Below are 25,717 nucleotides of genomic sequence, written 5' to 3'. Positions count from 1 at the left end.
CCCCACAAAAATACTGTGCTGTAAATTATCCAAAATCAATTATAATTTAGAACAAACCATACTCACATTTTTTTTTTAAAATAGGCAATTGCTTTTTGAAAAATCTCTTTACCAACAATAAAATTAAGTGGCTTCTTTAGAATCTCACTCCGATGGCAAAAGAATGAATTTTATAAAAATATGAAAATGAAGAATCACTTAAGAAATTAAAGAACAAGGCAGCATTTATAAGAGGGAACACTTACTTAGGAAGATGCCTTACGAGTACATCTTTGCATATTGGCTGTTCAGCTAAAGTTAGCCAAAATTCACAGGCTTCTAAAGCCACATTTTCATCTTGATCTTGAGTCCTCTGTAGCATGTACTGGAAACACAAGATCCTTAATATTAGTCAGTTTAAATCACACAATTAATATCAATTCAGTCCTATTATCAAGCAAGCTTTTGACCTTATGGTTTTCAACCTAGGCATTTTAATTTTTTTGTTTTTTTGAGATGGAGTCTCACTCTGTCGCCCAGGCTGGAGTGCAGTGGCGCGATCTTGGCTCACTGCAAGCTCCGCCTTCCGGGTTCATGCCATTCTCCTGCCTCAGCCTCCCGAGCAGATGGGACTACAGGCGCCCGCCACCACGCCTGGCTAATTTTTTTGTATTTTTAGTAGACAGGCTTTCACCGTGTTAGCCAGGATGGTTTCGATCTCCTGACCTCGTGATCTGCCTGCCTTGGCCTCCCAAAGTGTTGGGATTACAGGTGTGAGCCACCGTGCCTGGCCAGCATTTGAATTTTTAAAAAGTTTCCTAGGTGACTATAAAATACAGTTAAATTTAAGAAACACTGATTTAAACTGTTACTCAATGAAAAGTGTTCAGTGAATGTATTATCTGTTTCTGTGTAGTTTTTTTATGATACTACTGAGATTTTTGAAATGTGAATGTTAAATATTAAGCCTTCTTAGAAACATAAAAATAAAAATTAAGAACTCATTATATATTTCTTAAAATGAAGACTCCACAACTACTCAAGCTGTCTCTTGTATATAGACTTTCACGTATTTAAAGTGACATATACACACTGAAATTATAAAGATAATTTTTAATTTGGGAAATAGTAGTGACATTTCTTAGTGTGAATATAATTTGTAATTCTCAACAAAATAGATTTCTCATGTCCTCTGAACACACCAAGCCAAATTCACTCACGTGATTTCACAATGTACCTGAGGGTAGAAGTGCCAACTAACAGATTGTACACATCCTCTTACGGACTGAAACATCTCACCTAACAAAATATGCCCACACAACAGTGTCATAGGCCAACCCCTATTACATGCTACATCAGGTCCTACTCCTTTGCTACTGAGTATTGTGGAAGAAAAAACTGTAACATTATAAATTAGGCTCCCAAGCTGTGACCAAGCAACTGATAAAATTTCTTCACTTTAGTTAACACTAAACTTTCAATCAGTCCCGCCTGACTTTCCAAAGAAAAAACAGGCCTACCTTATGCAGCCATGTGTAAAGTTTTAGAACAGGTGTTGCTGCATACCATGAATGCTAGCCTTTTAACAGATCTTAGACTGCATCCTTTAAAAAAGATCCTCCCTTCTCTCTACCATATGGAACTTTGGAAGTGAAAAGGAGGCTCTAGATAACATACTACTTAAAACACTTCCAAAGTTATACAGTATGTACAACTATACCCAGAAATACAAAACTCCCCACAAAGATAACTTAAAATTTTAAGACAATCATAATTATTTTACAGTCCCCTTCTCATCCGGTATGTTGTATTTTCTATCTAGTATTTCTCTTAGGGGAAAGATGATGAAAGAGCCTTTAAATTGCCAATGTTACCTCAACTATATTATGCATGTGAGGAAGCAGGCGATCCATTCGAACTTCGAGCAACATCACAAGTGCTCGGCACACATTTTTCCGTACCTCTGGTTCTTCATCACCAGCTAATGCAAAGAGATTCTGTTGCACAAGAAATAATTTTTTCTAGTTTTAGAAAGGCTTACACACAAGTAATAAGTAACCTGCAAGTTGGTGACATTTAAAGGAACCCTACAAAGGTACCAAAAACTGACTGAATTGGCCTACAATATTAGATTATAAGAATTAAATAATGATAACTGACAAAGATTATGATTTTGATAAAAGATGAAGAGCTATTCTTTTCTGATAGAGTACAATCAGTTGTACTTTGAGGAAATTTTTAGTTTTTAAGAAACCACGTCATTAGGACATAGGAGCATTTGTTTGCTCATCCAGAAGCAGAGACAAAAGACTATTCCCTGCCAACCCTGATTTTTAAGGTGAGGGGTGGTAATAGATTCAAGATTTATAAAAAGGTGATACAGATTCAAAAGTCGACAAATATTAGTATATACTGATTTTCTAACTTAACCCTAAACTGATACTGTTCAATAAAATTAGTAATAAATACTATGCTGTTCCCTACATCTGCAAGTAAAAAGCAATGTCTGAATGGACAATAGACTATTTTGTTTAATATTCAAAACTCTAAGATGTTATTATTCAATTTTACAAATAAGGAAAGAAACTAATAGAAGTTAAGTAACTTGATAACCAGCAGAAGATGTGAATCTGGCTTTCATGGAATCAGAGTTCACACACTCATTTCCCTATACCAACAAGCTTCCACTAGAAAAAAAAGACATCTCTCAGAGTGGGGATGTGAGAGGAAAACACAATGAAGCCTTCCTCATGTCACACATAAAGTCTTACTTTATTTACACATACATGTATTAAAAGCAGTAAAACAAGCATTTAAAAAGTAAGTAACATCCCATGTGTCCCACTGTCTTTTTCCGGGAAATCACAGAAACCCTCTACAAAATGAACCTAAAATCTCATTACAAGAAAGAGGAGAAATTCAATGATCAAATGGGACATTGTGTGAAGTACTATTGCAGCATTTTTAAAATGCTGATTTCCCCAAGTCCTGCTTCCACATTTGACACTCTCAAAACTATGTAGTTCCTGTTTTAATTGTATTTTACATAGAAAAGAGCACTGTTTTCCCAGCAGGCATTGCCATTAACAGTACATCCTCCATTAAATTTTATTAAAAGATTTCATTAATTTACTCTAGAGAACAGCAACTGGCTTGGGGGTGGGGATATCCAATGCCATCATCTTGCATTTGTCACTTTTGTTACTACTGTCAATGAATACCCAGCTTTGCCAAGGTTATACATTATAGCCATGTACTGGTAACCAACAAACTTTTCATCAATATGTTAGACTTAGCAGACATGATACCATGAAAACAATGGCAACTGAAGAAAATTAGTTTACTTATTCACTTGGCAAATTGCTACTGAGAGCCTACTATATGTTAGAGGCACTTCCTCCAGAGGTTTACTGTTTTTGTAGGGTGGAGAATTGGCTAAATCCTGTAGGACTATCAAGTAGTAAACAAATATTAACATATTTAATAGTAAAGCAAAATATTTTAAAATGTTAGAAAATGTTTCTGCCTCACTTGCTGAGTACAGTCCTATGAAATTTTTATTTTCAGAGATAATTCAATTTCGTTTATTTTAGATTATATTTCCTTATAAGGTGCTGGTATGTCTATCACTGTCCCCTTTATTAAACTGTGAAAGAATAATACTAAAAGAAAACGCCAGGATAATTGCAACAGAAATACTACTGTTAATACTTTAATAGCTAACATGAAGTGCTTGCTTACTCTGTGGCAGGCATTGTTCCAATTTACTTATATCAACTAGGTTTATAACAATCCAACAAGGTAGGTCAATTATTGACTCATTTTACAGATGATATAAAGAAAACATCAGTTAAATAAAGCATCTAAGGTTAAAAGCTACTAAACTGAGAAGCTGGGATTTGAACACCAATAGTCTACTCCAGACCTCTACTATTATCCACTACATTATGAGACTAGACTGAAAGAAAACACCTTGCAGGCATAAAATTTAAGTATCCCTAGTATCAAACACAGTTATCTGTTCCATAGTAGGTAGTAGTCAGTAAAACTATTTAAGACACATTTTGGTTTTAACTTGTAAATGGCTAAAGGATCTTTATGGCTACTACTCTTAGTTTATTAGTAAAAGATGCTCAGAAAGAAGCTGGTCAATTTAAGTGACGAGAAAAAAAGTTACGTAACCCCCCCTTCTCTTCCTTATAATTTCCCAACAGTAGCATAAGCAGTCTGACTTGGGGACTTTTAAAATTCGATTTCATGAAAATAAAAGTGAAGGTGCTTAAGGAACTTTAACAATCCTTTTAATTGTTATCAAGTAGCAGAGATTTTGAGAAGAAATTGTGGTGCTTATGGTTCCTGGCCAGAAAATTATGCTCTTTTCTTTCCGCTTTTATCAGAAAGTTCAAAATGCCTTTAAGAGTCTACTTTTCCTGATGCCTCTAATTTTACAATGGAAACCAATGGAAAATACTGTCCTTGTAGTGTGTGCCTTCAGATTCTACCAAATCAACTTAATCTAACCTCACCAATTTTTCACATTTCAAAAACTGCATGAGCTGAGGGACTTGGTTTCCATATGCAATTTGAACAGTATATTGAAGGAAAAATTTTTAAAGTAGTCAAGATACTAAACATCCCCCGCCACCAAAATCAGTGTTTGTAGAATGAAACAAGGAGAAAAATTAGTAAAAGTGCCTTCTCAGCTAACAAAAGTTACAGTCTATCCCATATCCAGTTTTAATACTATCAGAAATAATTTAATTAAATATTGAGTTTAGAATTATAAATGATTCTTGTTTTAAAGCAAAACTACATGCAGTTAGCATCACCTAACCTTCTCAAAAAAAAAAGCTGGGGGGTGGGGTGGGAGACAAGAACAAGTCTTACCTCAATAAAAGAATCAATGTGCAACATCAGAGCTTGAGTCCTACTGATGATAAACTGATTGACACATGCAACAGCATGAGACCTGGAAACAAAGTTTAAAATTTAAAATATGCTCATTGTAACTTTGTTCTATCTATAGAAAATTGGCAAAAACATTCCTCCATAAAAATATTATGGTATGTCTATCAATACACCCACTAAAAAGAATAAGTCAAACTTCTGTATCAACAAGGAAAGAATTTGAATGAAATATTAAGTGCAAAATGCAAGTTGCAGAGCAATATGTATTTCTAAGCAACTGAAAAATGTTAGAAAGGATGTGCAAATTTTTAATAGTGCATACCCCTGAAGAGTGGAGACTGGGGAGGGGCAAAATTTATTTTTTTAGATACCTACAGATTTAAAAATGATAGGTAAACATTCCTTTTCAAACTAAAAATGGAGAATAGTCCATGTGTTCTGGCATATGCAATCCAATTGCTCAGCAGTTCTTATTGGCACCAACTTTAAAAATTTACTCTTAATCTAATCATTTCTCACTGCTTTCACTTCTCTCATCCAAGCCATGATCTCTGATCTCTTACCAGGGTTAATGAAATAGGCTGTACTTGGTTTCCTGACTTCCCTTGTGCCAAACCCCACTACAGCCTGTTTGACACACACAGACCACATTATACTCTCATTCAGATTGCTGCAGTAAAACTTAATCTACTTTTTCTACAAAAGGTCAAACAGTAAATATTTTAAGCTTCATGGGCCACATGAAGACCTTTGTTATCATTTTTTTCCCTCTTAATTACAACCTCTTAAATTTAAAAATCATCCTTACCTTGCAGGTCATGGGCTAAATTTGGCTCCATGGGACATAGTTTGCTGACTACTTGCCTAGACATTCCTTTATACTGTGGCTCCTCCCTTACGCCCTAACTTCAATTCCCATTATGCTGCTACAACCCAAAGTTTCTTTCTTTTGTCACTCTAAAAGGCTGATTCCTAATTCCAGAGACTTCTCACTTGCTGTTCTGTCTTAAACATTCTTCACCATCTTTCATAGACTCACTTCCTTACTTTGTTCAGTCTTTGCACAAATGTTTCCTTTACAGAGAGCCATTTTTATAAAGTATCTCTGAATCACTGTCTATCCCTGATCTCATTATTTTTCCATTGTACTTATCACTGTATGAAATCATATTACTTATTCATTATCTGTCCTGTCTCCTCTTCTGAAATATAACCCCATGAAAACCTTTCTTTGTCTTAACCACTGTGCCAAAAACAGTTGATTTTTGGTTCTGCAGTTACAGCAAAGCACATAAACATTTACTAAAATAACATTAAGTGAAAAAAGCATACTATGGGGAGCTCAACCACTTAAATGTTCAACACAGGGTAAGCTGCCTATGCTTTAAAGTCTGTTTTTCTCATTCTATAAAACTACTACTGGCTGGGCGCAGTGGCTCACGCCAGTAATCCCAGCACTTTGGGAGGCCGAGGCGGGCGGATCACTTGAGGTCAGGAGTTCTAGACCAGCCTGGCCAACATGGTGAAACCCTGCCTCTACTAAAAACACAAAAATTAGCCGGGCCTGGTGGTGCATGCCTGTAATCCCAGCTATTCGGGAGGCTGAGGCAGGAGGCAGGAGAATCGCTCGAACCCGGGCAGCGGAGGTTGCAGTGAGCCGAGATTGCGCCACTGTACTCCAGCCTGGGCGATGGAGTGAGACTCAGTCTCAAAAAAAAAAAAACAACTCTGTCTCAAAAACAATAGTAACCTACAATTCATTCATTTGTTGGGGGGGATTAAACTACATGAGCTAATATATGTTAAGTACTTGGCATAGTAAACAAACGGAAAAAAAATAATACAATAAAGTCTTTTAAAGGGCCTTTAAATCAAGAACAAAAATCTTTTAACTTGCATTTTTTTTGTGTGCATGTAAGGCAAAATTTAAAGGCAGAAATCTCTCCTATCCCCAACCTCCAGAGGCACCTACTACTAGCCTCCCCAAACCATTTTTAGAAACTTGGGAACAGTTAGGACTTACATTTTAAATTAAAACAAACAGTTTGACATGCTTTCTTTAGAAGTTTAATATAGTTTCTATACATCAGCAATTAAGAAAAAAACTAGAAAGTGTAACTTAAATGCTACCATTTACAATAGTATCATAAGACCAAGTGCCTAGGAATACATTTAATATGTAATATGTTCAAGGCCTCTAAAAAGAAAAGTATAAAACTTCATTAAAAACAAGCAATTGGCCAGGCACGGTGGGTCACGCCTGTAATCCCAGCACTCTGGGAGGCTACGGTGGGTGGATCACCTGAGGTCAGGAGTTGGAGACCAGGCTGGCCAACATGGTGAAACCCCATCTCTACCAAAAATAAAAAAATTAGCTGAGAGTGATGGCATGTGCCTGTAATCCCAGCTACTTGGGAGGCTGAGGCAGGAGAATCGCTTGAACCTGGGAGGTGGAGGTTGCAGTGAGCAGGGATAATGCCATTGCACTCCAGTCTGGGAGACAAGAGCAAAACTCCATCTCAAAAAAAAAAAAAAAAAAGCAATTAGTATTGTGAAAATGACTATTTCTCCTAAATTGATCTACAGATTTAATGTTATTTCAATGTAAATTCCAACAAGGCTTTTCATGAAACTTGACAACTGTAGAATTTATAAGGAAGAGAAAAGGCATTCCTACTGTCCTACTGTAAGCTCTAAATATCATTTCCTAATAAAAGAAATCAGATCTAGGCCAGAAATACAGATGATAAACTTGGAATGCTATGGATATCTGTGTATATAAAAATAAAACTTCCTTGTATTGATTTCTGGTGATCAAAGGCAATAACAAAGGCCTTTGTTATTAAAAATAAATAATCAATAATCAATATCAATTTGTTAATTAGATCTGTCTGATACTATATAAATGGCATTTGTGAAGAATGAATTTTTTTCCAATATGATCTCTTCCTTATAGATTATAAGAAAATATTCCCCCTAGAAGCATCTGAGGTATTTAGCAAGCTCAGAGTAATTCTGCTAAATCATGTATATTTTCAATTCTAATTTCTCATCCTGAAAGTCTGCATATTCCAGGTCAAATTCTGATTTTTAGCCTTTCTTCAACTCATATTTTTATAAGGTAAAACTGTTTTTATTTATTTATTTTTTGAGATGGAGTCTCACTCTGTCACCCAGGAGGGAGTACAGTGGCACAATGTCAGCTCACCGCAACCTCCGCCTCCTGGGTTCAAGTGATTCTCCTGCCTCAGTCTCCTGAGTAACTGGGATTACAGGTGCATGCCACCATGCCAGGCTAACTTTTGTATTTTTAATGGAGGTAGGGTTTTGCCATGTTGGCCAGGCTGGTCTCAAACTCCTGACCTCAGGTGATCCACTCGCCTCAGCCTCCCAAAGTGCTGGGATTACAGGTGCGAGCCACCATGCCCTGCTGTTTATTATTTTAAAAGTTCTGCCAAATTTATATGCTGTAAAACTGTAGGCCTTATTTTCATTCCATTCTGGGACAGAATATAAATTTACCTTATAAATAGGAGTAACGTTACCCAAAATTGTTTCCAAGTTGAGATAAGCCAGAACACAAGAAAAATAAGGAAAAATTATCTTAATATAGTTTGAGCTGTTTGTACAACTCTTTCCTTGCTGTGTAGAAATTCATTGCAACGTTATAAACTTTTTTATTTTGAGATGGAGTTTTGCTCTTGTTGCCCATGCTGGAGTTGCAATGGCACGATCTCGGCTTACTGCAACCTCCGCCTCCCAGGTTCAAGTGATTCTCATGCCTCAGCCTCCCGAGTAGCTATGATTACAAGCGCCCGCCACCATGTCCAGCTAATTTTTTGTATCTGTAGTAGAGACAGGGTTTCACCATGTTGGCCAGGCTAGTCTTGAACCCCTGACTTCAGGTCATCCACCACGCCCCAGCCTAAACTTTAAGTAACTGCAACTTGTTAAAAAAAGAAAAAAGCCTCAAACACTCCAATTTTTGCTCTAAGATATATCAGAATTCAATTTGAAGCTTTAGTCATGAAACAGCAATGGAATAAAATAGAGGCCCATTAATACACCTATGCATGCATATAACAGAGGTGACATTTTAAACTGATGGGGAGAAAGGACTATAAAATAAATGTGACAGCAAGAAAAAGTTACCTAAATGGAAAAGACAGAATGTTTATCTATCTCATAACACACCCACAAATGCCTGATATATTAAGTTTTTTTCGTTTTTTTTTTGAGATGGAGTCTTGCTCTGTCATCCAGGCTGGAGGGCAGTGGCACAATCTCAGCTCACTGCAAGCTCCGTCTCCCGGGTTCATGCCATTCTCCTGCCTCAGCCTCCTGAGTTGCTGGGACTACAGGCGCCTGCCACCATACCCGGCTAATTTTTTGTATTTTTAGTAGAGGCAGGGTTTCACCATGTTAGCAAGGATGGTCTCGATCTCCTGACCTCGTGATCCGCTCGCCTCGGCCTCCCAAAGTGCTGGGATTACAGGTGTGAGCCACCGCGCCCGGCCATATTAAGCTCTTAAATGTCAAAAAGCCCTTAACATTTTAAACTCTTAGTAAAGACAAAAAGGGATTAAGATATTCTCTACACACATAACTGATAAAGGATGAGAATTCCTATAAATCAATGGAGTACAAATAACCTAGTAGAAAAAAGGAAGAGACAAGAACAAGATAAAGGCAAAAAACATACAAGATCTTCAACATCATTAATGATAGCAGAGTATAATCAAGACCATAATGAAACACCAAATATCTATTTGATTGGCAACACTTAAAAAATACGCCAATTGTCACGCAATGGAATGTTACAGGAGTCAAAATGAGCTATAGTAATTCAGTACAGATGAATGCAACATAACATTAAAGTTGCCTACGTCTACATTCAGTACTGTGCAGTTCTTACAATGCTAAAAACTAAGATATATATCACCCTTTGCATATGCATGCAATAAAATTATCTATCAAGAAATGTAAGGCAAGTATGAAATTGGGATTTAGATGTAGACTGCTGTCAAGGTCTTCATTTTGTTTCAGGTGGTGGATCTGATTGCTTATGTTATTAAAAATAATATATAACTAAAGGCTAAATACGAGTAGGCCATGATGAGAATGTCATCAACTAAGAATAATTAAATTCTGAGTACCTCAAGTCTGATAAAATGGTTCTTATTTTTAAATTGTTTAGTCATTACCTATAGAACTAGGCAATACAGTTTCCTATACTCTAATTTTATATTCTTGAAGTCCAACAGTTATGTTGAGAGAAGAACGCTTAAGAGTACATAGTAAATGTCAAACTACATTAATAAGGTATTAAATAATGTAGAATAACATCATATTAAAGATGGATGATACATTTAGTATATATTTACAGCAGATAGTTATTTACCCAAATATACATTAAAAAGAAAAATGCTAAAAGTATGTACAACAGAATCTCAAATGGGTATTAATCAACATTCATGGAACAGAATTTTTTTTTTTTTCAGACAGGGTCTTACTCCATCACTCAGGCTAGAGCACAGTGGCTCACTGCAGCCTTGAATTCCTAGGTTCAAGTGATTCTCCTGCTTGAGCCTCCAGAGTAGCTAGGACTATAGGCACACACACCACTACACTCGGCTAATTTTTTAAACTTAGTTTTTGCAGAGAAAGGGTCTTGCTATGTTGTGCAGGCTGGTCTCTAACTCCTGGCCTCAAGCAATCCTCCTGCCTCAGCCTCCCAAAGTGCTGTGATTTTAGGTGAAATATTTCTGAATTGCTCTACTTTACCTAATGTTTTAATCAAATGACCATCTACAAAATAAAAATTGTGAAAAAATATTTATTAATATTTAATATCCAGCAATGGTGTATCAATTACCAGAAATATGGTTTTTGAATTTTTTTCTGTTTTTCTTTTTTGAGACAAGGTCTCGTTCTGTCGCCCAGGCTGGAGTGCAGTGGTACAACCTCAGTCCACTGCAACCTCCTCCTTCTGGGCTTAAGCAATCCTCCCACCTTGGCCCTCCAAGTAGCTGGGACCACAGGTGTGTGACACCATGCCCAGCTAATTTTTATATTTTTTGTACAGATGGGGTCTCATCACGTTGCCCAGGCTGGTCTTGAACTCCTGAGCTCAAGTGATCCACCCACCTGGGCCTCCCAAAGTGTTAGGATTACAGGCATGAGCCACCAGGCCCAGCTGTTTTTTTTAATTACTGAGAATCAGTCACAAAAAGTGAAGTATGTATATTGCCACATTTTCATTACCTTAGTTAAAATGTTAAAAGGGGGAAGCTTCCTGGAAACATGAACTCCTATCCAGTTAACTATGCCAGAAATAACAACATTATAATAATGTTGTAATAATGGAAAACCAAATACCTCCACGTTCTCACTTATAAGTGGGAGCTAAACATTTGGTACACATCGACATAAAGATGGGAACAACAGACACTGGGGAATATAAGAAGGGGGTGGGAAAGGGCCAAACTAGCTAATGGGTACTATGCTTACCACCTAGGTGATGGATTCATTTGTACTCTAAACCCCCAGCATCACGCAATATGCCTTTGTAACAAACCTGCACATGTATCCCAATTCTAAAATCAAAGCTTAAAAAAAAAAACAAAAAAAACAAAAAAAAAACACCCACAACTAATCCTGGCCTTAAATAAAGGAAGTTAGAAGATGCCTGTTAACTACCATGAATATAATTAACCACTGTAAAAGGCACAAAACTTTTATCATGTTTAACGAAAATTTCCTCACAAAGAGTCAACATTTCACAGGTTTTGTTACTGAAGTAGTCAATTTCAATTACATAAGTTCACCTCTCTGGAACATCCAATATCTTTTGCTAATGTCAAAAATATTAGGTAATGAAAACTAAGATAATGGTCAGGTTTCTATCAGAGTTAATCAATTAGTACTGGCAATGTAAATACCTTATTTTTGGACTACTATGCTTGAAGAACTGTAAAAATTTGGGAATCATGATGTTGAGAGGACGATCTAAAACATCACTATCTAAAATCTCAGCAGAATCTTCACAAATCTTCTGAAGGGCACCAAATGCTCCCTGTAAGAGACATATTTAAATTATTAGAATTTGTTAAAAAAGAAGTCATTTGAAAACAAACTGAAGAATGCTGATTAATTTGTATGGACTAATGTTCTCAGCCCACATAAAATGCCTTCTAAAATCCGTAAATTTAATCATTCAATTTTTTTTTTTTGAGACGGAGTCTTGGGTCTGTCGCCCAGGCTGGAGCGCAGTGGCACAATCTCGGGTCACTGCAACTTCTGCCTCCCGGGTTCAAGTGACTCTCCTGCCTCAGCCTCCCGAGTAGCTGGGATTACAGGTGCCTGCCATTGTGCCCGGCTAAGTTTTGTATTTTTAGTAGAGATGGGGTTTCACCGTGTTGGCCAGGCTGGTCTCAAACTCCTGACCTCAGCTGGTCTGCCTGCCTCAGCCTCCCAAAGTGCTGGGATTACAGGCGAGGGCCACCACGCCCGCTCTAATATTCAATTTTAAAACAAATTATTATATCATCGAGTATGTAAAAATCTCAGTTAAAATGCAAGGGTATATTTTAGTTTTAGCATTAAATGACTTAGAAGTGGAGGATATTTTGGTTGGCAGGAATTAAATACCAGTTTGTTTAAATTAAATATAAAACTCCACATTTACATAGAAGAGTACTTAACCACTGTAATACTTTTCTTTTTGAAGCACAGAGAGGTCATTAATACCATTAAAAAGTTACTTAGGCCAGGTGTGGTGGCTCAAGCCTGTAATCCCAGCACTTTGAGAGGCCGAGGCGGGTGGATTACCTGAGGTCAGGAGTTCGAGACCAGCCTAGCTAACATGGTGAAACCCCGTCTCTACTAAAAACAAAAAAATTAGCTGGGCGTGGTGGTGCATGCCTGTAATCCCAGCTACTCTGGAGGCTGAGGCATGAGAATCACTTGAACCCGGGAGGCAGAGGGTGCAGTGGGCTGAGATGGCACCACTGCACTCCAGCCTGGGTGACAGAGCGAAACTCTGTCTCAAAAAAAGAAAAAAAAAGTTACTTACATATAGAAAAAAAAAGTTACTTACATATAAAAGTATTCACTGGGTAACTGGTGACAAAATCTGTTGCAAGGGCAGGCAATGCAAATTGGCAACCATTTTCCTATAACCATTTTAATACTAAAGGGGATAATCCAGAGCCTTTGTACATAACATGTAACCTACTAGTTACCCACCCACCTACTTTACTGTTTATATTATATAATTCCATCAGCAGCAACTTGATGCTTATTCTCCATAGTACAGTTTTAAAGTGTCCAACAGAAGGTAAAATCCTTTAAGGAAATTACCCAACATCCTTTTAGATTTTATAATGTCTTAAAAATATTAAATCTGAAAATATTTTTAAGTCTAAAATTAAATCAATATATTAAATTTCAGTCTTCAATTTAATATGCATTAAATATCAGGAATTTTAATTGTCATGCTAAAATAGTAATATTCAATTATTAAGGGTTTTTTTTTTAAAAAAAGCTTTACTTCTGAAAGCCTATTACATCAAGTTAAATGTGAACTTGTTACCCATGTGGCAATTAAAAATTTCAAATAAGAACAAACATTTAGCTATCACTCCATACCAACATCTGGAAAACCACTATCTTTAGTTCAGATGGATGGGAATACTGTTTATTTACAGTATGACTTCTATGTAGTACACTAGCTCAACAATTTCACAATTACTGCAGCTTAAATTTTTTATTCTTGGAAAGCACTTGCTTAAAATTTTGATCTTCTTTTACATTATTACCATCACACCAAAGCACTATTTAAATGCAATCAACTGTCACATGATGACTTATCATTTAGCTTTTCTGTAATCTGTAATCTTATCAGTGTATTTCCAAAGCCGTTTTTTTTGAGATGGCTGGAGTGCAGTGGTGCAATCTCAGCCCACTGCAATCTCCACCTCCTGGGTTCAAGCGAGTCTCCTGCCTCAGCCTCCAGAGTAGCTGAGATTACAGGCATTCGACACCATGCCTGGCTAATGTTTGTATTTCAGTAGAGATGGGGTTTCACCATGTTGGCCAGGCTGGTCTCTCAAACTCCTGACCTCAAATGATCCACCTGCCTCAGTCTCCCAAAGTGCTGGAATTATAGGTGTGAGCCACCACAGCCTCCTGAGTAGCTGGGACCACAGGCACACATCACCACACCTGGCCAATTTCTTCTAATAGGGTTTTACCACATTGCCCAGGCTGGTCTTGAACTCACGCAATCCACCCACCTAGGCCTTGGAATTATAGGTGTGAGCCACCATGCCCGATCGTTTTTTTTCCCTTTTAGGTTAGGTTATTCCTGTGGGGGTTTTTTGTTGTTGACAGGTTATTCCTGTGCCTGCCCTGCCTTCAACCTCCGCTCTTTGAGAGGTAGAGGAGTCACTGCTTTATAGAGTCAAAACACCAAATATGGTTTCCACAAAAAATAGATTTCTACCCAAATTGGAAGCCTAATTAAAGAGATACTTACAGTATCCACTAACCATGAGAAATCATCCTCTCTCCCCAAACGAAAAGGATGCTAGTGATCTAATCAGTGGCAAAAAAAAAAAACCAAACCAAACCAAACTAAACCCCACAGGTCAGAGTTAATGTATGATTAAAATGAAGACAATGGTCCAGCGCAGTGGCTCACACCTGTAATCCTAACACTTTGGGAGGCTGAGACAGGTGGATCATTTGAGGCCAAGGGTTCAAGACCAGCCTGTCCAACATGGTGAAACTCTGTCTCTACTAAAAATACAAAAAAAATTAGGCGGGCTTGGTGGCTCATGCCTGTAATCCCAGCTACTCAGGAGGCTGAGGTGGGAGAATCGCTTGATTCTGGGAGGCAGAGGTTGCAGTGAGCTGAGATTGCGCCACTGCACTTCAGCCTGGGCAACAGAGTGAGATCGTTTGAAACAAACGAACAAACAAAAAAAACGAAGACAAGTTTAGTGAAGTGCAGTGGCTCATGCCTGTAATCCCAGCACTTTGGGAGGCTGAGGCTGGAGGACTGCTTGAGCTCAGGAGTTCAGGGTCAGCCTGAACAGCGAGACCCCATCTCTACCAAAAAAAAAGAAAAAATTAGTCTAGCATGATAGCACATGCCTGTAGTACCCACTACTTGGGAGGCTGAGGCTGGAGGATTGCTTGAGCCCAGGAGGTTGAGGTGAGCTACGATGGTGCCACTGCACTCCAGCCTGAGCGACAGAGTGAGACGCTGTCTCAAAAAAAAAAAAAATAATAATAAAAAAATAAAAAACACAAGTTCAGCATCCCTTAGATATCTCACATTAAGAGGCATAAAAACAATTTAGAGAAGCTAAAAAAGTACTCATGGTCCAGAAATTTGGTAAATTTCATTCTATCTTTAACTGATTAAGCTTGACAAAAACTGCATATTACATACATATACATCCAAGAATAATTTTAGAACAGAAAAGCAAGATACGTCCCTGTGTGAAATATAGTAAAAGAGGTTTATAATGTAACAGGTTTTATAGAAAAATAAATGATTTACAAATGTAATATAACACAAAGGTAACTTTAGGTTTCTAAGTTTTGAGAAGCTGTATGTTTCAGAGGAACTATTTTTCCCAAAAGCTGCTAATACACAACATGACAAGAAAAACAGAAAACACCCAATTATGTATGAAACAAATACCCTTACCTCACAGGTATTATAATCTTCAGAATCCAACAGGCTACAGAGTTTTGGTAAGAGATCAGGCCAATTCTGCAGTTCTCCCTTGGAGGCTATAGTTGTGATCAAAATACCTTGAACAAAAACACACTTCTTTAGGAAATCCAACAGCATTATGTCAGGTATTGCCATGTGAGCAACTGTGTGCACAAACACATTTTATGTAAATAATAACATTTGGCCAGGCATGGTGGCTCATGCTGTAATCCCAGCATTCTGGGAGGCCGAGGCGGGCAGATCTCTTGAGCCCAGGAATTCCAGACCAGCCTGGGCAATATGGTGAAACCCTCTCTCTACTAAAAATACAAGAAAACCAGCTGGGCATGATGGTACGTGCCTGTGATCCCAGCTATTCAGGAGGCTGAAGTGAGAGGATCACCTGAGTCAAGGAGGTCGAGGCTGCAGTGAGCCATGACTATGAGACCACACTCATGCCTGGGCAGAGGGAGACCCTGTCTCAAAAAATTAGTAACACTCACCAACACCCATACCATTGCGTACCTTGTCGGAAAAAAACCTCACATAAACCAGATCTGTTTCTAATACTGTTTTTCAACATTTTACCCTCTAAGGTTTTTTGAGTTAAATTTACCAAGTATAAGAATGCAACTTCTTTTTCTGTCATAATACCAACAATAGCTCCACCAATTAAAATTAATTCTAATGGCTGGGCACGGTGGCTCACACCTGTAATCCCAGCACTTTGGGAGGCCGAGGCGGGCGGATCACATGAGGTTGGGAGTTCAAGATCAGCCTGACCAACATGGAGAAACCCCATCTCTACTAAAAATACATAATTAGCCGGGCATGGTGGCACATGCCTGTAATCTCAGCTACTCAGGAGGCTGAGGCAGGAGAATCGCTTGAACCCGGGAGGCGGAGGTTGCAGTGAGCCGAGATCACGCCACTGCACTCCAGTCTGGGCAACAAGAACGAAACTCTGGCTCAAAAAAAAAAAAATAAAAAAAAATAAAAAATTAAAAATAAATAAAAATTCTAATTTATCCGTACAAAAGAGTAGAAAGAAAATATGCCAAAATGTTAGCAGCACTTAACACTGGGTGATGAACTTATGAGTCTGTTAGGTTCAAATAAAAGACACATTAAGAAGCTAAAAATAGCTCCCTGACTTAATCTGGAACCAGAGCCAAGGACCATGGTAGGAAAAACTTAAGTAGATGAGTATCACTTGAAAATAATCCTCTTTGTTTCGCTGCTTACAACACTCTCCCTCATGTAGGCAGGCTACATACTCCTACAACAGTTCCCACTTACTGGATCAAGAATGAGTCGCCAGAAAGGTGATCTTGGAGGCTGGGTGGCCCATGCTCACTGATCATGTTGTTCTGACTGAATGGATTATCTCAACTGTGTTATGCAGTAGAGTTGTGATAGTCAATGAATTACGCAAATACACACAAACGTAAGGAAAGTTTTGTTAATACAAACACAAGGACAACAGAAAGGTTTCGTGTTAATATTTTTTCCTGCCTTAGTAAACATATTAGTGATATAATATGCTTAGTGATTATGGATCTTTTAGTGCCAGAAGAGTATAAACTCTGACAATAGGCAAATTATATGCATTCTAAGCTGCAAAATAGGAGTGTACAAAAATGAAAAAAGAAAACTCTTCATAGGGTTATTTTGAAAATTCAATTGGATATATAGAAAATGCCTGGCATCTAGTAAACACTCAATGACTATTACTGAGCAGCAAATATCACCATGTGTATAAATTTTCTACCTTTAGTTTTGAGAAGGTTGCTCTCAATGATAAAGAACTAAAAAAGAATCTAGAAAGTAAAGCTCCTGGCAAATTTATTCTCCACGCACAAAAAAATTAAATTGTATAGTAAGAATTAATGTACTGATAGCATTTTCAAGATACAGCCCTTACAATAAAATAGCCTTCCATTAAGATCCAAAAGCAGCAAGATCTGATCCTTCCTGAAAATTAGTCTTTCCTAAAGTTAAAATATAAAAGAAATAAGGGAATGAGAAAGATCTGGATCTGTCTAAAAGAAACCAAGCATAACTTAAAAAAGACTACAAACAAGCAATAAATAACAAAAATTAAACCCAATCTACAACTTGGTACTAACAAACTGCTCACATTCATTACTTCTGTTAGCAGAACACTAAAGAATGTTGATGGACTAACAAACTTATCTGGACCCATAATCTCACCCAAGCATGAAGAAGCATCTAATACCTAGCACAGCTGCAAAAAGTGGGAAGTGACACATATTTCTCAGTATTTATAACAAATACGGGAATGAAATCAGTGTGCTTGGCAACACCTACTAAAATCTTAAAAACATTTAAACACACTTTGACCCAATAATGCCAAATACACAAATTAATCCTATAGAAATTTTCCTGTAAGTATACAAACATATAGGAGATAATATTCATTGAAATAATAAAATTACAAACAAACTGTATACTCTCTAAACAAGAGAAACATCTTTATTTCATCTGATGAATTTCCCCACAGTCATTAAGATGTGGTCCCTTCCAAATAGACTTCCTTGATAAGATTCCCAACATGTATTGTTAAGGTTAATAAAAATTTTACAAGCCAAAGCTGCTAGTCTATTTTTATAATCAGCAATCTTTTAATTAAAATATTTAAGTATTGTATATATTATTAATAGATGCTGAGAAATACAAAAATAACACATGGTCCTTGCCCTTAAGGAGCTCAGTCAGGCACTCCCTGACCCCAACATGTGGCATGGTCTGGAGACATTTTTGGTTGCTACAGCAGGGTGTGTGGCTGCTGCTGGTATCCAGTGGGTAGAGGTCAGGTGTGCTGATTAACATCCTGTAGTGCACAGACAAAATAGCCCAACAACAAAGAATTATCTGGTCCAAAATGTCAAGTGCTGAGGTTGGAAAACTCTGGTCTAGAGGAACAGAGTCCTACATCAACTGATAATGTAGAGTCAGAGTACTTGCACTACTATACATATACCAAGAATTTTCTGTGAAGGTTACTAAGTGATGAAGAGTCTGTTGCCAATTCTTAGAGATGATTTTCAGAAACTCTAAAAAATTATTTCACTTACAAAATATGTTCCTAGAAGTGTTTTAAATCTTTTTCTCATGTAAACTAAGATTAGGCAATTTGGGTGATTAAAAAAAAAAAACCTTCCCAGATTTGTTGGAAAGCACCTGTTTAAATAACTCATCAATTTTCCTGAAGCAAAACAAATAAAACAACAACAAAATTATAAAATACTTAAGAGTCTTTTTTTTTTTTTTTTTTTTGAGACAGTCTCACTCTGTCATCCAGGCTGGAGTGCAGTGGCGCGATCTTGGCTCACTGCAAGCTCTGCCTCCCGGGTTCATGCCATTCTCCGGCCTCAGCCTCCCGAGTAGCTGGGACTACAGGTGCCCACCACCACACCCGGCTAATTTTTTGTATTTTTAGTAGAGACGGGGTTTCACCATGTTAGCCAGGATGGTTTCGATCTCCTGACCTCATGATCCGCTCACCTCGGCCTCCCAAAGTGCTGGGATTACAGGGATGAGCCACCGCACCTGGCCAATACTTTAGAGTCTTAATGCTGTGCCCCCAGAATAATTTCTCCCCTCTTTGGGAAGAATCTGTCAATCATACTTTCCACCACCTTCACCAATGCATATCAAAAATCGGGGTGGAGGTGGGTGTGAAGGGAGGAGGGACAAAAATGAACTCATTTTTAGCTAACTTATTTCAAGCTCATAGCTGTTTTATCTAGTTAATATTACAGACTTTTTAAAATAGAAAATTTCACATACATATATAAAAACAGAAAAATATAATGAACTAAATGTATCCATTAACTAGCTTCAGCAATCATTAATACATGGTCAATCGTGTTTCATCCATACTTCTACCCACAACCACCTTCACATTCCTAATTGCTTTTTTATCAAATCCCAGACATCATGTCATTTGAAAATACACTGCAGTTATGTTTGAAGCTCCTTCATCTGTAGTAAAGCAACTAAATAAAAGCTGTTTCTATACTGAAAACTGCAGTGGTCCCTCACAATTAGAATACTTAAATATCTACTTAACGTAAACAAACTAAAATGAAAGACCTTTCGTATTCTACTAAAACACAGCAAGAAATAAAAATGCCTACCTAAGTCAATTTCACCAATCTCTGTTTTAAAATAAGTCAGATGATACCTAAGTGCTTAAATAATTCCCAAGATAAAGTCAGCTCCTAAACATGTTCAAAAACCTTATGGAAGGTGAGTGCACTCATTGGGAGATAAAACCAATTCTCTCTCCCTAGTTCTATTACTTCTAACCTTTCAAATTTAAAGACACAAAGTACTGTAGTTTGAACCAAATGGCACTTAAAGATAGGTTTATAATGAAATACAGTTTAGGAAGAAACAATCTCATATCTAGTTTCTATATCCTCTCCTTTCCTTTCAGCTGAGTTGCCAACACTCAGAGGAAACCCACCTTCCTTCTAAATCCCATTCCACTTATGTATGGGGATTTCTCTCCTGGATCTGAAACGGAAAAAGCTGGCACACACTCACCATTCTTTTTAACAGTGTCAAGAGTAGGTAAAGCCTCAAGGTACGTAAGAGTACATTAGAGTAAACTAGGGAGTCCTTTTTCTCAAACCACAAATGTCCTCTACCCATCAAATTTAAAATCAGTGTCAATGATGGCACTGTTTAATACAAGAGTATCTGGAGGGAGGTCATAGAGCCAATGCTTTGTAAGTAAGAGATAAATATTTTTCAAACCCACAACAAGACAAAATAGGAACTCTTTTTTTTTTTGAGACAGATTTTCACTCGTCACCCAGGCTGCAGTGCAATGGCGTGATCTCGGCTCACTGCAACCTCCACCTTCCGGGTTCAAGCGATTTTCCTGCCTCAGCCTCCCAAGTAGCTGGGATTACAAGCACACGCCACCACGCCCAGCTAATTTTTTTGTATTCTTAGTAGAGACAGGGCTTCACCATGTCAGGCTGGTCTCGATCTCCTGACCTCAGGTGATCCATCCGCCTCAGCCTCCCAAAGTGCTGGGATTACAGGCATGAGCCACTGTGCCTGGCCAGGAACTCTTAATGAAAGCATCTGACTCATTTAACGGACTTTCATTTAACCAGCTTGGGTAGATTAACAGAAGCTTTCCAGGTCCCTGTAGAAGTTAGCTGCTTAAGCCCATGGTATACTAAAGGCTGCCCATTAGTAGGCTCCTCTTCAGTATAGCTATTTATTACTGCTTCCATTGGTTGGCAAATTGTGTTAACCAATAGCCAGTTGTGTGTGTTTCCAAATAGACTTATAAGAGTTACTATAATTAAGCATGTTAATTCAGTATTACATAAGCTAACAGAAAGCTGTACTGCGCCTGAAAATAAGTTGAACGCTCTGAAAAGACTAAAAAGTTGCTGCTGAATTACTGACAAGGCAAATATTTAAAAACAAGGGAGAAAATAGTAAAAATCTAGAATCCTACATACACTTAGGTTTTTCATAAACAATTAAAAATTATTTCTTCACATGTAAAAGTGAAACAAGGAATTATGCATTATGCTAGACAGAAAATAGGAACTCCAAGCCAGGCGCCATGGCTCAGGCCTGTAATCTCAGCACTTTGGGAGGCTGAGGCAGGCAGATCACCTGAGGTCAGGAGTTATAGACCAGCCTGGCCAACATGGTGAAACTCTGTCTCTACTAAAAAGTACAAAAATTAGCCAGGCATGGTGACGAGTGCCTGTAATCACAGCTACTCAGGAGGCTGAGGCAGGAGAATCACTTGAATCCAGGAGGCGGAGGTTGCAGTGAGTTGAGATTGTGCCACTGTACTCCAGCCTGGGCAATAGAGACTGCTTCAAAACAAAAACAAAAACAAAAAACAGAACTCTAATCTGCATGCTCAAGAAAAAGTAGTGTCCGCAAATTAATATCACTTGTTGATGCCCCATTTTAACCAACTTTGATTAGGCTAAGTTTGATTAGGCTCTCCTCTTACCCAGGGTCACTGGTTTCACTGGATGAGAGAGCTTTTACCATGATTATACCATTTCAAAAGAATTTAAAGGCAATGAAAGTTTCCCCATCACAATTTAACATGAAACAGATAAAAATTCCTAAGGAAATAATCTGTCATCTCTAAAAATGACCCAGTTACAAACAAAGTAAGCAAAACTGTTGTAATGTAACTTACCAACAGTGGCTCTAATCAGAGGAGAGGAGTCACCAATATTATTTAAACATTCACTTTTAATAAAGTCTGTTACACCATTTGGGAAGTTCTGAAAGTGTGCTTTCACATTATTCTTCAAGATGAGACCACTCAATGATCTTGTGGGTTCATCTGTAATAAAATAGTAATAGTAATGAGTTTTGAAGTAGTCTTAATTTCAAAATGTGCCGATAATAGTTTTAAAAATATTTATATTCAAAAGTTGATTGACATTCAAACTTGCTATAACCAGTTAAAATAATTATAACTGATTAACAAAAGATTAGCTCTATCATTTATAGCTCAGGGTTTTTCAACCTTGACATACTGACAATTATTTGTTGGAGGGTGCTGTCCTGTGCATTTTAAGATGTTAAGTAGCATCATCAGCCACAGATGCCAGCAGCACCCCTCCAAGTTGTGTTAACCAAAAATGTTTCCAGATAATGTCAAATGTTTTCTGGGGGTTAAAATTGCCAATGGTTGAGAACCACTGATTTAAGAGTTAATTTCGTTTATATGTATGGCCACTGTGCTCAAGCTTTATTGTTTCCTGATATAAACATCATTATAGGGCTGGAAGTATTAGTCATTAAAAATATCCTATTAAAATTTTGTTGTTGGTTTTTTTTTAAGGCTGGGCGTGGTGGTTCATGCCTATAATCCCAGCCCTTTGGGAGGCCAGGAGTTCGAGACCAGACCGGCCAACATGGTGAAACCCCCATCTACTAAAAACCCCCAAATTAGCCAGGCATGGTGGTGTGTGCCTGTAATCCCAGCTGCTTGGGAGGCGGAGGGAGGAGAATCACTTGAACTCAGAAGGCAGAGGCTGCAGGCAGAGAAGCCAAGATCATGCCACTACACTCCAACCTAGGCGACAGAGTGAGACTCTATCTCAAAAACAAAAAAAAAATTTTTGAAATCATTTTCCTCCAGTGTCAAAAAAATATTGAAAAATTAAGTGGACAAAGAATATATAAGATCATCTTCATGTAACAAATATAATTGCTGTTAATTTATATCATGTTTTTCATTTGCCTCTGAAGTTAAAAGCAAAAAAAAACCTCCAAAAACATTTAAAAAGAGTTTTCTTAAAATAAGTTTAATCCATAGATAGTACTTACAAATTTTCAAAAAGCTACTTAATACTAGTAAAACATAACTGATGGCTTTACCAGTTGGCATCAACACCAACAATATTAGCAACAGTTAACATCTTCGAAATGCTTATGACTTATTAAACATTGCTAAGTGCTTTCCAAGTGGCACTGCACTTAATCCTTACAACTTCATGAGCCAGGTATTATTCACCCCATTGCACAAGTGAAGAAACTAAGGACTTTGAATCATTCTTCAGTATTACCCCCCTCTCAAAGGGCTGTAAGATGAAGAGCTGGCATGTTGAACAGAATGTTACTGTAACACCATTGTTTTACCCGTCTTATTAAAAAATAATATATCCCAAGCTTGTTCTAGTTAGTATGATGTTCCCAAACTCTGACTGGCGCTGAAATCTTCAAGAGTGAAGCACATGTAGAGGCAAAAAGAGCAGTTTCTCTGCACACAAACTTCATTCAGGTCATCACAGCACTATAAAACCTTGTATGTCATCATTTAAAAACTACTTTCCATTTTCAATTACAATCCATTGCGAGACTCCATCTCAAAACAAAACAAAACAAACAAACAAAAATACCTTTAAAGTCTCTTAAAAGTTAAAAACTGCCACGAAATAAATGAAGCCAGATATTTAACTTCTTTAAGCAATAAACTTGCCTTAAATTACCTGTTAATAATTCAGCCATATAATTATTTTAAATGGCATGACTTTGTTTACAAGAAATATAGTATATTGTTTTTACCATAAAGGTTACAAGATGATGAGTTTTAATAAACCACAACATGAGGTGAAACAACTCAATATTAAAAGTATATACTCTCTTAAAATCCATTTTAAAAATTCAACGACTAACGATTTCCTTTGTTTTACAAAAATTATGACTACTTCAGTGGACCCTCAATTTGTTCATTTGTAAAGTGAGGTAATTAGAGCAGCTGATCTGAGGTCTCTTATAGATCAAAAATTTTACTCTACAATTCAGTGATAAGATTACTAAATTAGCATTTTCATTTAAGATGTTACTTGTATTGCTGCTTTAATATGAACAGCCATGATGCAAAGATTTTTTTAAAATGGAAAACTACATGCAGCAAACTTGTGTCCCAATCTTCCCAGGGAAAAAAAATAAATGCATAAACACAGGAAGAAATACCAAGTGTTATACCAACGTAAAACTACTGCATCCTCGGAGAAACTGCATAACGAACATAAACACATTTTAGGGTCAAGAAAATCTGAATAAAATCCTTTCCAACATTTTATGGTTTTGTAATTAATGTCTTTGTGGAAGCAATGACTTCCAAACTCTCTTGCCACTACTGAACAAGTTGTGTGTTTGTGTTTTTTTTAAGTACTTCTTAAGTACTTAAGTACACTGGAGTGCAGTGGCAGGATCACAGCTCACTGTAGCCTTGACCTCCTGAGCTCAGGTGATCCTCCCACCTCAGCCTCCTGAGTAGCGGGACCACAGGTGTGTGCCACTATGCCAGCTAATTTTTAGAGATGGAGTTTCACCATTCACTATGTTGCTGATCTTGAACTCCTTGCCTGAAGCAATCTTCCTGCTTTGGCCTCTCAAAGTGCTGGGATTACAGGCCTGAGCCACCTTGCCTGGCCTGAAGGAAGTATCCTCATATCCCAAGAAAGCTTTACTCAAAAGTATAATATTTTAACAATCCTAGTATTTGGAATGGAGGATAAGAACATGAGAGTGGACAGCTTAGTAAAAATAAATTTAAAAATTTCAAATAAAACAATTAGATTTAAAAAATCCATTTATAAATATCTTAGTAAAGAAACAAACAGGTTGATCACAACCTGTGTCAGAAAAACTTCTACATTAAGAAGCAATGTATCACAAATATATTTATCAAACTAGGAATATTAATTGTTGAAATAATTCTTAGTTTCTTAAAACCTAGACTTAAGAGTTCTAAATTTTCTATTGTGTCCTTCATTCACAAATTAAAATCCCCCAAATTAACTACAAAATCAACTGAAAATAAAATCCCCCAAATTAACTACAAAATCAACTGAAAATAATTCAAAAGAAATCACCGTGCATGAATTATGAAAATCTGATACAAGATCGTGAGTTTTTACTACACATTAACACCATTAACCTGTCAGAATTTGGAGCTGAAACTTTACAGATGGTCTGGTTGTCTAAAACTTGTTATTTCCCAATTCCAAGTGCAGTGATTTTATTAATTGCACCATGGCTTCTAAAACACTAATCACTGAATAGGGTACAGTGCTTTCATTTAGAGGCCAATTAGTTGCTCAATAAATATTTAATTGACTTCTATGTGTCCACAATGTTTCAGGAAGGGAATACCCAAATAATGCTATGAGAAACAACTCTCACTACAACGTAAGCTCCTTGAGGGCAGGATTTTTGTCTGTTTTGTTCACTTTTCTCTCTTGAGCCTGTAAATTGCATGGCAGAGATGGTGCTCCATAAATATTTATGAAATAATGTCTAGTGGGATGCATTACACATTATTAGAAATAATCAAATGACCATGTTATTTAAAAATCAGACTACTCAGGCTTTAAACTGTCATAGAAATCATTTAAATTTAAAATTAAGAGTCATGAAAAAGTTTCATGTATACTTTTAGAAGTTTTTTAAAAAGTTACAAAAGTCTACTTATGAATAGAATGATCCCACTTTTTGCTAAATAATTTTAAAATAGTATGTGGCTATATAAGAGCAGAGAAGGATGTAATTCAAGAGATC

At 37.2% G+C, this 25,717-nt stretch overlaps 1 protein-coding gene across 3 annotated transcripts in view; it reads right to left on the bottom strand.

The window, feature by feature from the left end:
* The window catches only part of TNPO1 (transportin 1), a 98,301-nt gene that overhangs the window by 36,736 nt on the left and 35,848 nt on the right, over positions 1-25,717 (bottom strand). For all 3 annotated transcript variants that reach the window (XM_054489913.2, XM_054489914.2, XM_054489915.2), the window contains exons 4-9: positions 21,837-21,986; positions 15,608-15,714; positions 11,829-11,962; positions 4,867-4,948; positions 1,854-1,976; positions 246-364 (exon numbers count right to left, since the gene is read on the bottom strand). In XM_054489913.2, coding sequence (XP_054345888.1) covers positions 246-364; positions 1,854-1,976; positions 4,867-4,948; positions 11,829-11,962; positions 15,608-15,714; positions 21,837-21,986 — 715 coding nt within the window. The remainder of the gene's footprint in view (positions 1-245; positions 365-1,853; positions 1,977-4,866; positions 4,949-11,828; positions 11,963-15,607; positions 15,715-21,836; positions 21,987-25,717) is intronic.

Source organism: Pongo pygmaeus, chromosome 4 (genome assembly GCF_028885625.2).
Source record: "Pongo pygmaeus isolate AG05252 chromosome 4, NHGRI_mPonPyg2-v2.0_pri, whole genome shotgun sequence".
Classification (NCBI taxonomy): Eukaryota; Metazoa; Chordata; class Mammalia; order Primates; family Hominidae; genus Pongo; species Pongo pygmaeus.
This window is presented reverse-complemented; position numbering and strand designations above follow the sequence as displayed.